This window comes from Pelodiscus sinensis, chromosome 2 (assembly GCF_049634645.1).
Source record: "Pelodiscus sinensis isolate JC-2024 chromosome 2, ASM4963464v1, whole genome shotgun sequence".
Classification (NCBI taxonomy): Eukaryota; Metazoa; Chordata; order Testudines; family Trionychidae; genus Pelodiscus; species Pelodiscus sinensis.
This window is the reverse complement of record NC_134712.1, coordinates 40350879-40365113: the sequence shown is the minus strand read 5'-3', so window position 1 is coordinate 40365113 and position 14235 is coordinate 40350879. Positions and strand designations below refer to the sequence as shown.

Here is a 14235-nt window from a genome sequence, read left to right as displayed (position 1 = left end):
AGCTATGACATGGTAGCTATACCACTGTAACACCTGTAGCATAGATTCAGCCTGAGAAAGAACTGGCTCAGTAAACTACAGTCAGCGTAAACCAGTGGTGTCCAACACACTAGCCACATATGGCTATTTGGCCCACTGAGTGTGGCTAGCTTGCTATAGCAGTAGCTACTGCTTCAGAACTAATTGGACAACACAGAACTCTCTACTACTTTCCTTAGTTAAGTTCTGGGCTGTGTCTTCACTGTGGGGGGAAGGGTGGGGGGCAGGAGGTAAGTGAGATCACTAGGATTTTAAAGTGAGATAGCTGAGACAAAAAACATAGGTAGTTTTACCATGACTAGGCAATGTAAAAATTATCTGTACTTTGTCCCCAGTAGGATTTTTAGAGAGCGATTTTGATGTAAAAAAGCACACCCCCTTTACAGCAAAACTGTAGCTTATGGTTTAGTTTTTCAGGGGGAAAAACCAGAAAACCTATTGTGCTCTTGTGACATAGTGGGGGGTAACTTGCTGGTTTCTGTGGGTCTGTGGTAACCCCACTGGCTGCCGCCGGTATCACAGCCCAGAAGGACAGGGATGTGTCATTATGCAAAGGAATCTCTCAACAGGTCCGACCAGCTAACCCTCATGGAGAGGAACAAAGGAAGGTGAATGCTGCCCTGGCTGGGGGGCAGGGCTGGAGGAGAGTGAGTTAGTTTCTGTCAGGGAGGATGGAGGAAACAGCCTCAGCAACAGGCTGGGGAGTTTAGAAGCCATGACCCTCCCTCCCATATCAAGGGGGGCTGAGGCATCCTAGGCCTGCCCTGTAACCTAATGACATCTGTGCTGTATCCTGAAGAAGCAATAAACCACCTCTATTCTACAGGCTGGTGGAGTCTGTTCGTGCCATTACGGGGGTGCAGGAGGCGGGGGACCCCAACGCGCCGTCACAGCTCTATGCTATTTTCTGTCAAACTTTAAAGAGGAAAGAAGGAGACGACATGTTCTATTTGTATGCAGATTCTACCAGGATGAAGAGAACTCAATAGTTTAATAATCTTATTACTCACTTGTGCATTTAATATTTCTTCAGAAGTGAGTTGTGCCCAGGAAAGCTCATGATACCATCTACGTGTTTTGTTAGTCTCCATGGTGCTGCAAGACTATTTGTTGTGTGTTAAGCTTTTCCAGTTACAGACTATCTCAGCTACCTCCTGAAGCTTTTATACAGATTAGGTTGCAGTGGTGTGGACATAAATGCAACCTTGAATTTCATAGATGGCTTCTTTAGTGCAGAAAGAATATTGTAAGAATTGCTAAATCAGAACACAAAGATCTAATGAAATACCATGTGTCATTAATGGCTCTTGCTAAATGTGGCAGAGGAAGAAAACATAAAGGGGTAGTGAAATGTTGTGGGTGAAGGAAGGAAGGATTGCTCTTTACTTCCTCATAAATACCTTAACTAAGTGTCATGGTTTTAAACTTCTCCTTTTAAATAACATTATTTCATGTAAGCTATACAGTATTCCTTGAGAGCAGCATCTGACTGCATGAGCCAGCTGCCTGCTCCTGTAAGTTTGTTGTGACCAGCGGCGGATTTAGGGCAGGGCGAGCGGGGCGGCTGCCCCGGGCCCCGCGCTTCCCGAGGTCCTGCGCATGCACTGTTTCAAAAGGGGGGGCCCCGTGAAATTTTGCTGCCCGCGGCACTGCCCTGGGCCCCGCGGCACTCTCATCCGCCCCTGGTTGTGATAACAGAATGATCCAGTTTGGAGTACTTCAGTCAGACAGGAAATAATATCTGGGATTTACATAGCACTATACACAATGGGGGAGGGAGGTTTTATCTGCTGAATGGCCTGGTTAACCTGATTTTTCTGATCCCTTTCCAGGATACCCATGCAAAACTAAATACTTGATTCTTGAGACTGGGATTACAAATTAATATAGGTACCATATAGGGATGTAAGGGACTGGTCGACTGCCTTATAAACATTTGTTTATCAGGTAGTCGAGTAGGAGCTCAACTAATCACTCCCCCCCCCCCCCCCCCCTTGCTGCCCTCTGTCAGAAAGAGGCAGCAAAGGGAGGATGGGAAGTTGGGTCGGGCCAGTGCTGGAGGAAGCAGGCTTAAAAGGCAACTTCCCCCAGCACTGTCTCTGCAGAGGAGCAGGGGAGATGGAGGGCAGTGCGGAAACGGCATGAGCAGGGATTGAAACAGTGCGCTGGTCCCACCTGCTGCTGCTCTCCCTTTGAAATGTACAAGAGCCACAGGCAGCTCTTTGCCTTTTCAAAGGGAAAGGCACAGAAGGGAACCTGTGCCAGTGGGAAGACCGCTTTGGTCCCCACTGGCACCGGAATCTGCTGAGTCTCTCCTTTGGAAATGTACAGGCAGCTCTTGTATATTTCAAAGGGAGAGGCGTAGCATGATAGCAAGCTCCCCCTTATCGACTAACTGTAGTTGATGGAATTCAGTTGCTCGATTAGCTGATTAATCAAAATTTAACATGCTTACATAGCATATGATTCTAAACTGAAATACTGGCCATCCTTCTTTAGTTCTTATACTTGATTACTAGAACAAAATCATTCTGATACCTTCTCAGATGAGCTGTTCAATAACTCTTTCACTGGATAGCAAAGACCTAGAAATGGGCTACATATGAAGGTAGACATGCTGAGATGCACAACATGGTGCTGAGAAGCTACCAACTTAATATCCCAGCTTTCCGGATGTGAAGCTCTGGGATATGAATAACTTTTTTGCAAAAAGCATATTTAACCCTTAGTCGTCATGAGATTGACCTACTTCTTACTACTCCTCTTCCAGTCCCCATATCTGTGCAGTACTGTAACTTCTAATCTAGTACCAACTTGCTTGGTGAAACCTTTTGAAGATCCTTCTCCCATAAAGTATCACCCTGTGTGTGCATTTTATATCCTTTTATAGATCTTCTCTGCTGATTCAGTAGTGGTTTGAGTGCCTTCCCTGCTGAATAATTCACTTTTAGTGCTCCATACGGACAAGAAATTACCAGGTGCCCTAAAGTAAGAAAAGTTGTGCTGGTAAAATACTCAAAAGAAATAGAGGAAGAAGGGTAACAACGAGGGAAATATATGGTTCCAGAGACAAGTTTGTGTGTGTGTGTAACTTTGCGGGTTTGAGTCATGATTTTTCTAAGTGTATAAACCCAGGTATAAACCTCAGACCTGGGTTGCCTGGATCCGGCCCCTGAGGTGCTCCAGACCTTCTGCTGCTTCACTCAAGGGCTGGAGCATCCAAACTCAACTAGGCTGGGCCCCTCTAGACTCTGGGAATATGTGGGGCCACATCAGTGGGGGGGGTGGTTGTGGGGTTTTTGGGGGGGGGTTGCTTCTTGTGTGCAGCCTCCAACTGATTTTTCTGAGGGTCAGCGGCCCCTGACCCAAAAAAGGTTCCCCACTCCTGGTATAAACCAATGATTGATAATCCCTGCCAGCAGCTTTCTTGTAGGTAAAAGTGAAATGTGAGGAGAGGTTTGGGTTTGTTTTGGTTTTTGGTGTAGTGTTGGGTGGTTGTTGTTTTTTTTTATGGAGGTCTTGGTAGGTTTTATGACTTGGCTTTCAGGAGGACTTCTTGCAATAAGGGTAGTGAAAGAAAGTATGAATGTCCACTTTGTCAGGTTCACAAGTACAAATGGATGTTAGACAAGTATTACTGGGCAGAGCAAATGAGTGGGGCTGATTTGTGACACAAGCAGAGATGTCTATGGTGGGAAATTTTTGTAATGTCTTTCATTTTTTAATTTACATATAGTCTTTACTAGAGGAAGGAGGAGGGACAAGACGGTGCTAGCTTTAGTTTCTCTCAGTATGGAGATTTGTTAATACATGCTTCAATAAAGGTGGTGAACAGCTTGTGAGGCTCCACCTACTGGCCAAATTTTCAACATTTTTGTTTCCAAGAACGCTGAAAGCAAGTGTATGTTGCTGAATCATATCTGCTAGCCTCGTGGTGTCCAGCACATTAACTTTGTATTCCATTTGTTGATAGGTAAATGGTTTTCGTTGTCTTCTGACGACCATTCTTTTAAGATAGTCCAACCCTTTTATTTGAGACGGGTCACAACTGACCAATCTTATTTAATAAGCTGTTTATTTTAGTCTGAATTATTAGGTGAGGATGATTCTGCAGCATCACTGCTGTTGCTGAGTTGTTTTTTTGCACTGAAATCATGGTGACAGGAACATTACAAAAACTCAGATTTGTGAATCTGTAGTCTGAAACATGCCTGGTGTTTAGCAAAAATGTTGACTGCCTTTTCCTGGTTGTTTGAAAATTTGTGCCGTTTTTCTGATCATGTGCATCTTAACTTGCATTCTAGCATGCAGCAGAGGATGGACTTGTACACACAAATGGCACGGCCAGGACAGTGTCCAAAGAGTGGATTTGCCTTTAAAGGTCCCAGCAGTTAAACTTCCTTAGAAGAGACGGTAAGGATAAAAGACCCCAAGATATTACTTACAATGTCAAATTACTATTGGAGTTAACTGCCTTTGATTCCTGATTTCTATAAGGATCTTGCCAGCTGTTGATGTAATCTCCTCCTTTGATAATTGCACTTTGTCTTTGTAATCTTGACAGAACATGTAATGTCACCAAGTTACAAGGTTCCCTGACAACACTTGCTGGTTTAAGGCATTTTTTACCCCCAACTGGCACTTGTGGTGTAGGCAATCTACATCCCAGTTCTCCGAAAACCACAGTGCACTGCCAGTGGTGCTGGAGTAATTAATTTTAGGAACAAAGTGAGGGGTGAAGACTTAGGAAAAACACCATCTCCTCCTATAAAGAAAAGAATCTTAATCTTAAAGTTGCATCTTAAGGTATAATATTAATTTGGCAGTGCTGGGAAGTGGTAGAAAATGGTACTCTGCCTCATTGACTTTACCTCTGGGTTGTGCCTGAATTTAATTTCCAACATCTGTATGCATATAATTGCAAAACCAAAGCAAACCATTGCTTGTATATTTGGTAGCTCACAAAAGTAAGGAAGTAGAATAGTTGGTGGATCAGACCAGTTCAGTGTCTCTGAGGTCTGGCTTGTTTGATGCTCTGCTACGGGAACTCTCAGTGGATGAACTCAGCTGAAAAGTAGTAGTAGTGCAGGAAAATGCAAGTTGAACACATTGTTTAATTTAAGGAACAACGTACCTACTTTGGCATGTGCGCTAGTTGTAGGACAGAGCACTTATTTAAACATGTTCTCCGATGCCAGCTGGGATTTGATTTTTTTTTTTTTAAACTAGATACAATCAGGGAAAAAGTGATTGTCCCAGCCCCAAGAGATGCACTTTTTAATCTGCCCTTTCCATTTGCATAAAAGAGGAATATCCCATGGGCATAATTAATTCCTGTATGTAAATCTTCATTTACTATAACTTTTCTCTTTGACTTTAGCGCAGAATATACCACTACCATTTTAAACAAAATGAAACCTTTAAACTAGTTAAGGTTTACCCATACAATTCATTTGTTAGTTGGGTTGCTAAAGCCCAGTGTAATGGTCTGATAACCTAGGGATTTTGTTTTGTTGAATAAACTGGGACTTCAGTTTTAGCTTTTTTTTTTTTCCTAGTAAAAAGCCATAGTCTTTACATACAAAGTAGTATGCATGATATGGAGTTTTCCAAAAATTCATTTTCACTGCTCATTATTGTAATTATTCATTTTATTGAAAGAAATAATAGCCTGCAAGTTAAGGAAACAATGAATAAAAGTAGAACAAAACCCATTGTGCTAATAACATTTAAATTCATTGTGTATTTCATACAGATTCCTCCCAGTTTTCTGATGTTTGTGAACTACTACAGTGAGACAATTGGAGATCATTTGATTACATTCCTAGTTCTTCTATTGGTCAAGCCAGCTGGAAATCATCATATTGACCTGTATATAGTTTTTAAAAACAAAATACACAAACTCCACAAAGACTCATGCACACAAATTGTCACTCGAGCCACTGAGCCCGTCACTAAGAGCACAAGTGCAGCGATCACAAGTCCTGATTTTTGTCTTTACAGAAAGTATTAAAATGCTTTTCACATTAATAGAATTTATAGTTTAATCTAAACTTCGTCGATTCAGGACATTATGTTAGTATGTAAAAGTATGTTTGAAACATCCCATAAACCCAAGTTTTTTATCTAATTTGCACAGTTTAAAGTTTTAAATTATATATAAAGACCATTCATTGTGCATTCAACATTTTTATAAAACATTGTTTCTTGTCTTGTACATATTTGACTATTCTGTGCAAAAAAACCTCTGTATGCTTTGATAGATTCTACCTTGGATTACTCTACACAGTGCAGAAATGGTTATGAATGTAAAATGGATTATCTGAAAATTACTGTAACTTTGTAAAATACATGAGATGTAAAACATTAAATGCTTTCTTTCATCTTGTACGTTGCTTATGTGTAATGTATGTTTAAATGAATTTTACAGAGTATAATGGGAGATATTCTGAAATCAGACTGCAACAGAAATGAAAAGGTGGATGCAGTTAGCCTCAACTGACAGGCTAACTGCATCAGTCCTGTTTCTGATCTCCCCATCCTACTCTTAGGCTTTGTAGACATGGAGTTTTTCCGGAAGAGGCAATGCAAATGAAGCGTGAATTAGCATTTAGTATGCAAATGAAGTGCAAGAAAATGCTAATCTGTGCTTCATTTGCATTGCCTCTTGTGGAAAAAATAAGTGTAGCCATAGCCTTACAGATTATTTGAATGGTGTGTGTTAAATGACTTTGTCCAAGAGAAGTTCTCATATTCATGAGCAATTGCAAGACTCAATTAGAAGTACTAAAATCAATTTGGAGGCCTGGCTGTCTTAAACTGGCAATGGAAGATGGCAACTCTTTCCTCCAGGTCATCTGTTCTTACCTAGTTTACATAAGTGGTGTGAAAGTTGTGGTGATCTGATGCCAACAAAGAGACTATGTTGTTGTGCTGTGTTTTGAATGAACAGCTTTCCATTGTCTAGAAAGCACAATTCTAGAGCTTCATATTGGAAGCTCTTGGAATCTTGTTTGCTCAATTTAAATTAGAAAAATAGATGTATACAAAATGTAAAAGTTATGTGTATGGAGGGGGTGAAGAGTAGAGGAAAACATGAAGCTAAAATATCTGACTGAACTTGCTTTGTGTAAGGGAATATTTGGAAAGGAAGAGTCAATTCAAGAGGATCAAAAGTCCACAATGTAATATTTCCCCCATGATCTATGAAGATGTCTCTGCCTTCAGTAATAAATGAGATGTGTTACTGATATTTTACAGTTAAAACTAAGTTCACTTATTAAAGCAACACTTAGAACTGCTGTAGTTAAACATTACATCACTTTCTTCCTAGATCCCTGTTTTCAAGGATTTATCAACTGGATGACCTAACTCATGGTTTAAGTTACTGTTAAGTATTTCCTTTTGTTTTGTTTTTTTACCAGATATAATGTGCAGGAAAAGTGGGAGAGAATCACTTGTGTTCTGGAAACTGAATTCAGAAATGATTTCATTATTTTCCTTTCCAAGAAACCAATCTTGAACTGAAATTTCACAACTAAAGTTTCATTCTAGATTAATATAGGTCTGCCTGAGTGAACCAACACTACATGGCTATCAAAAAGTTGAGCATCTTAGAAACCAAACCTTTTAGAAATGTCCGGCTGTGAGCAAATCTAGAAACATTTGCATTATACTGTACTCTGTTCACTTTTTCCACAGTAAATTGGAACCAGTCTTGCTCCCCTGGATATCCTGCTCCCCTGGCTATCAATGCCAAAACTCAATGATATCTGTGGAAGCAGGATCGGATTCTAATCATTCATGTTATCAGGCAATCTTGACACAAGTGGATCACCACTGAATTTTTAAGATTTTTGGGTGGAATTAGAAAACATGAATCTGTGGCTTGTGAACAGTCTTGTAATGGCTCTGCAGGTAATATCAGAGCTTTCTACAGTTCCCATCCAGATGATCAATTCCATATAAGTGCTAATGTAACTGACCTCTCTAGGGGTGTGGTTCACTGTTTCATGTAGTGGCACTTAAAGCAGGTACAGTGAGGGATAAGAATGAGGGTGTTCTGTAGCCTAGAATCACAGAACTAGAGAGCTGGAAAAGACCTCAGAAGTTCATCAAGTCCAGCCCCCTGCTCTAGGCAGGACCAATCCCAACTAAATCAGCCTGGCCAGAGCTTTGTCAAGCTGAGACTTAAACACCTCGAAGGACGGAGACTCCACTACTTCCCTAGGTAACCCATTCCAGTGCTTCATCACTCTCCTAGTGAAATAGTTTTTCCTAATATCCAACCTGGACCTCTCCCACCGCAACTCGAGACCATTGCTCCTTATTCTGCCATCTATCATGACTGAAAACAGCCTCTCTCTGTCCTCTTTGGAACCTCCCTTCAGGAAGTTGAAGGCTGCTATCAAATTCCCCTCTCACTCTTCACATCTGCAGACTAAACAGACCCTACTCCCTCAGCTTCTCCTCAAAAGTCATATGCTCCAGCCCCCTAATCATTTTGGTTACCTTCCGCTGGACCCTCTCCAATGTGGCCACATCCTTTTTGTAGTGGGGGGGCCTAGAACTGAACACAGTACTCCAGAAGTGGCCTCACCAGAGCTGAATAAAGGGGAATAATGACATCTCTGGATCTGCTGGCAATGCTCCTCTTAATGCAACCTAATATGCCATTAGCTTTCTTGGCTACAAGGGCACACTGTTGACTCATATCCAGCTTCTCATCCACTGTAATCCCCAGGTCCCTTTCTGCAGAATTAGCTGGATGGTCCCCAGCCTGTAACAATGCCTGGTATTCCTCCATCCCAAGTGCAGGACTCTGCACTTGTCCTTCTTGAACCTCATCAGATTTCTTGTGGCCCAATCCTCCAATTTGTCTGTCACTCTACCCTATCTCTGCCCTCACGCGCATCTGCCTCTCCCCCTAACTTAGTGTCATCTGCAACCTTGCTGAGGGTGCAATCCATCCCCTAATCCAGGTCATTAATAAAGATATTGAACAAAACTGGTTGTAGAACTGAACCTTGGGGCACTCCGCTAGAAATGGACCGCCATCCTGACATCGAGCCATTAAGCACTACCCGCTGGGCCTGGCCTTCTAGCCTACTTTCTATCCATCTTACCGTCCATTTTTCCAATCCACATTCCCATAACTTGCTGGCAAGAATATTGTGGGAGACCGTATCAAAAGCCTTGCTAAAGTCAAGGTATATGACATCTACTGACTTTCCCACGTCCACAGAACCAGTTACCTCATCATAGAAGCTAATCAGATTGTTCAGGCATGACCTGCCCTTCATGAATCCATGCTGACTATTCCTGATCACTTCCCTCTCTTTCAAGTGCCTCAAAATGGATTCCTTAAGGATCCCTTCCATGATTTTTCCAGGAACCGAGGTAAGACTGACCGGCCTATAGTTCCCTGGATCGTCGTCCTTCCCTTTTTTGAAGATGGGCACTACACTTGCCTTTCTAGTCATCCGGGATCTCTCCTGATCTCCACGAGTTTTCAAAGATAATGGCCAAAGGCTCCTCAATGACATTTGCCAACTCCCTCAGTACTCTCGGATGCGTTAAGTCCAGACCCACGGATTTGTGTACATTTAGCTTTTCTAAGTAGTTCCTAACCTATTCTTTACCCACCAAGGGCTGTCCATCTTCATCCCATCTTGCGTCACTTAGTGCATTAGTCTGGGAGCCGACCTGGTCTGTGAATACAGAGGCAAAGAAAGCATTGAGTACTTCAGCTTTCCCCACATCATCTGTCACTAGGTTACCTCCTTCATCCAGTAGGGCCCCACATCCTCTCGGATCACCACCTTCTTGTTAACATGCCTGTAGAAACCTTTCTTGTTATCATTCACATACTTTGCCAGTTGTAGTTCCAACTGCACTTTCGCCTTCCTGATAACCCCCCTGGCATTCTCGAGCTATACATTTAAACCCCTCCCTGGTCATTTGTCCAAGTTTCCACTTCTTGTAAGCTTCCTTTTTGTGCTTAAGTTCACCAAGGATTTCCCCTGTAAGCCAATCCGGTCTCCTACCTTGTTTGCCTCTCTTGCTACGCATCAGGATGGTTTCTTTCTGTACCTCCAATAAGGCTTCTTTAAAACACTGCCAGCTGTCCTGGACTCCTTTCCCCTTCATGTTAGCATCCCAGGGGATTCTGCCCATCAGGTCTCTGAGGGAGTCAAAATCTGCTTTTTTTGAAGTCCAAAGTATGTATTTTACTACTCTCTTTTCTTCCTGTGGTCAGGATTCTGAAATCTACCTCCTTCTTCGGGGATGTTCCCGTGGGTGCTCCACTATGGATGCTGGGCTTGCCCCGGCACCACAGACGGAAGCTTGTCATGAGCAGTGTTCAGCCGGACCACACATGTGCTGCGGGTTCGCGGCTTTCGCGCTCTTTTCTGTCTTGCACAGTCCGGCCCCCCGCCAGTTTCTCTTCACCGCCTCAAGCTGCAGACGCTTGGAACCGCGCTCTTCATTTAGTTCACTGAACTAGATTATTTCTAGTTCCCTTCTTGTACATACACCCTTACTTCCCCTTTTTCCTTTTCTCCTTATCTCTCGCTCTCAAAAAAAAAACACTATCGTACGGGAGTAAGAATAGAAACCGCTTACTGTTCTTACCTCCCGCTTCTCAGCTGTTCTCCCTTTCGCCCCCTTGTACATAGTTGCGTTCCCTTAAAGAGAGAAAGAAAGATAAAAACAACAGATAAAGAGAACAGTCTCATTATCACCACATTACCATTTACTCAGAGATGGCTGGAAACAACAACTGCCTCAAGGCAGCCGGCGAAATGTCAACTGCCGGCTTCAAAGAATGCGGCTCTTGGCGGGAGGCAATGCCAGCCTCCGATGGCCACTCAGAATGTATCTGTTGCTTGGGGTAATCTCATGTCTCCCAAAAGTGTACCCACTGCACCAGACTTCCCTCTAGGGCTAAGAAAGACAGAGAGAGGCGTCCGCGAATGCTTCTCTTCGACAAAGCCCTGCAGCCGCAGCAAACTGTTTCTGACCAGCAGCCCCGCCGGGCTTCCTCCCCGACGACTATGGGGCTTCAGAAAAAGCTAAGGGTCTCCCCGACGAGATCCCTACCAGCTGCCTTAAATGGCAGGGAACGTCAGCCTGACAGACCTGGGACCTCTGGCACTGTGAAGCCACGTTCTCCTGTCTCAGCAGCTCCAAAGCGGAAGCGCCCGTGGGAGCCTTCTCATGCTCCGGCTCCCCAGGCAGCGTTGCCTCAGCCCCTTCCTCTGCCTCCGTTGCAGAGTGCTGAGCCGGCTCCGAGAGCTGACCTGGAACCGACCATCACAGCACCGGCACCCGCACCGCTCTCAAGCCATCGTGCAGTGCCGGACTACACGGCGCCGACTTGCCTCACCGGCACAGTGCCGGTTGCTGCTGCCCCTGAGCCGCCAGCACCAATCAACAGAGCGCCTGCTAGCTCTTCAGTGCGCGCCGCTAGATCAGGAGCACTGAGTCCTGCTCCTTTGATCTCCCCGCACCACAGCTGCTCTCGTTCCCACCTTCTCTCACCGGCACCGTCCTCACCTCTCCCGGTGCCTCGTTCTCCACGCCGCTATACTCACTGGCATGATTCTCCCCATGCCTCCTCCAGGCTGCCTTCACCATTTCTGGCTGCTGCACCTTCCCATCGCAGACATCACTACAGGCAGCTCTCTGTGTCCCTTGCTTCTGCCACGGCATCAGACATCCACTCCTGTTCACCCTGCTCTCCGTACCGTTACTGATATTACGCCTGTTCCAACTATCACCACGGCCGCTCACCGCGACATGACAAAGGTAATCGTGGAGTCTGCCACTCTCAAGACTCCTGCAGCGGCTACTCCTATCGATCACGTTCTGCCTACGATTATCCATCACGCAGATGCTCTCCAACTCCAGCTCCCCTTACCCCTCCGCACCACTCAGCATCACTACCTCATCCTCCATCAGAGATGGATCACACCGCCTTCGGGGACCACCTACCGGGGACTTCTATCCCAGACTCGTCCCCGCCAGAGGAGGCAGTCACACCGGGCAATAGCTGTCCACCAGATGACCTCCGTCAGTTCCAAGAGTTGTTTAAGCGAGTAGCCATTACACAAGAGATTCCGATGCAAGATCTCAAGGACAAGCAACACAAGCTTTTCAGGAATCTCCAACCGCAGCATAGGTCATGCCTGGCCATTCCTCTTGACGGCGGCATCCTGGAACTGGCTGATGAATTGTGGCATGCTCCAGTGTCGGCTCTTCCGACCGACAAATGGGCCAACAAGAAATATTTCGTACCACCGAAGGGCACGGAATTCCTCTTTGCCCATCTACCACCTAACTCCCTAGTAGTCGACGCAGCTCAACAGAGGGCTAGAGCCCCACATCTCAAACAGGGCTCTGATAAGGATTTAAGAGACTGACCTCCTGGGCAGGAAGGTCTACACTTCAGCAATGCTACTCCTCCGAATCGCCAATTACTCGGCGCATCTCTCCAATCACGTCTTTGATACGTTTTCACGCCTCACCCCCCTCGTGGATCATCTTCCTGATTCTAAGAAATCGATCCTGAGGTCCGTAATCCAAGAGGGCTACATATCAGCGAGAACGTCCCTCCAAATAGCCATGGATGTCGCTGATACCGCTGCTCGCTCCACTGCTACTGCCATCATTATGCGCAGAGCTTCTTTCCTTCAAGCGGCGGGAGTTCTGAAGGAACTACAGGCCAAAGTCGAGGACTTACCCTTCGACAAGGATAAGCTCTTTGCAGAGACCACGGACTCAATCTTACATTCCTCTAATGACTCCCAAACAACTTTGCGAATTCTAGGGATGTACACTTCCCCCCCTTTAAGAGACGCCGGTACTTCCAACGTTGGGGTTCTCCCCGAGTGGACCTCTTTGCAACTTCTGCCAATACAAAATGCCACAAGTACTGCACCAGGGCGGGCCTAGGCCATGCATCCCTGGGGGACGCCTTCCTTACGACTTGGCGCAGACCCCTCTTCTATGCATTCCCCCCCATACCTGTGATCCCCAAAGTCCTTCAGAAGCTGAAGGCGGACAGGGTAACGCTGATATTCACAGACCTGGACTGGCCTCGCCAGCACTGTTTTCCCTTCCTACACAGTCTCTCCCTGCGGACACCGATCCGCCTTCTTCCGCTCCACGATCTCCTCACGCAAGACCGAGGACGCCTGAAACACCCCCAGATACAAATGCTGAACCTAACAGCATGGTTCCTAACTGGCTGACTCCATTCGAATCTCTCTGCTCCATTCCAATCCAACACATCCTAGTACACAGTAGGTGACAAAGCACAAAAAAAAAAAATAAAAAAACTTACCTTTGCAAGTGGCGCAGATACTCCTCCTGATGTACCTCGAACCACCACGATCCGATAGATCCGTCGATTCCCTCCGTCATGGACTATGCGTTGCACCTAAAGAACAAAGGCCTCACGTTAGCCTCCATCAAGGTGCACCTCGCAGCAATTTCAGCATTCACATAACCCATAGATGGCGTTTCTGTCTTCGCCCATCCTACTACTAAGAGATTTCTCAAAGGCCTTACCAACATGGCCCCTCCGCACGACCCAGTCCCACTGGTATGGAGCCTGGATGTAGTCCTCGACACCCTAATGAGGCCACCATTCGAGCCTCTGGCGACTGTACCCTTTCATTTCCTCACTTTGAAAACCGCTTTCCTGCTTGCCATAACATCAGCACGCAGAGTGAGCGAGCTTCCCACCATGATGGCCACGCCACCATATACAATTTTCCGTAAGGATGGAGTAGTCTTGAGACTACACCCAAGATTCATACCCAAAATAGTCTCACATTTCCATGTCAACGAACCAGTAATCCTGCCCACTTTTTTTCCCGAAGCCCCATGCCTCACCACGAGAAGTGGCCCTACACTCCTTGGATACCCTCAGGGCCTTAGCATTCTACATAGATTGCACTAAACCTTTCAGGCTTACTGACCACTTATTCGTCTCCTTGGCACACAGGTCAAAGGGTCAACTCCTATCTTCCCAGAGAATTTCCAATCTCGTAACCTCATGCATAGTGCAATCGTATGCAACGAAAGGCTTACCCCTTCCGTCCCAACCACATGCTCACTCCACTAGAGCCACAGCCACATCTACAGCGTTTTCATAGAGGGGTATCTCTGGAAGACCTCTGTAGAACG

The 14235-nt window shown here is 45.3% G+C and overlaps 1 protein-coding gene across 3 annotated transcripts in view; it reads left to right on the top strand.

Annotated features, from left to right (window-relative positions):
• ESRP1 (epithelial splicing regulatory protein 1) overlaps positions 1–6427 on the top strand; it is a 61603-nt gene extending 55176 nt beyond the window's left edge. For all 3 annotated transcript variants that reach the window (XM_075920380.1, XM_075920379.1, XM_075920378.1), the window contains exons 14-15: positions 4344–4452; positions 5795–6427. In XM_075920380.1, coding sequence (XP_075776495.1) covers positions 4344–4434 — 91 coding nt within the window. In that variant the 3' untranslated portion in view covers positions 4435–4452; positions 5795–6427. The remainder of the gene's footprint in view (positions 1–4343; positions 4453–5794) is intronic.
• Positions 6428–14235: the final 7808 nt, after the last annotated feature.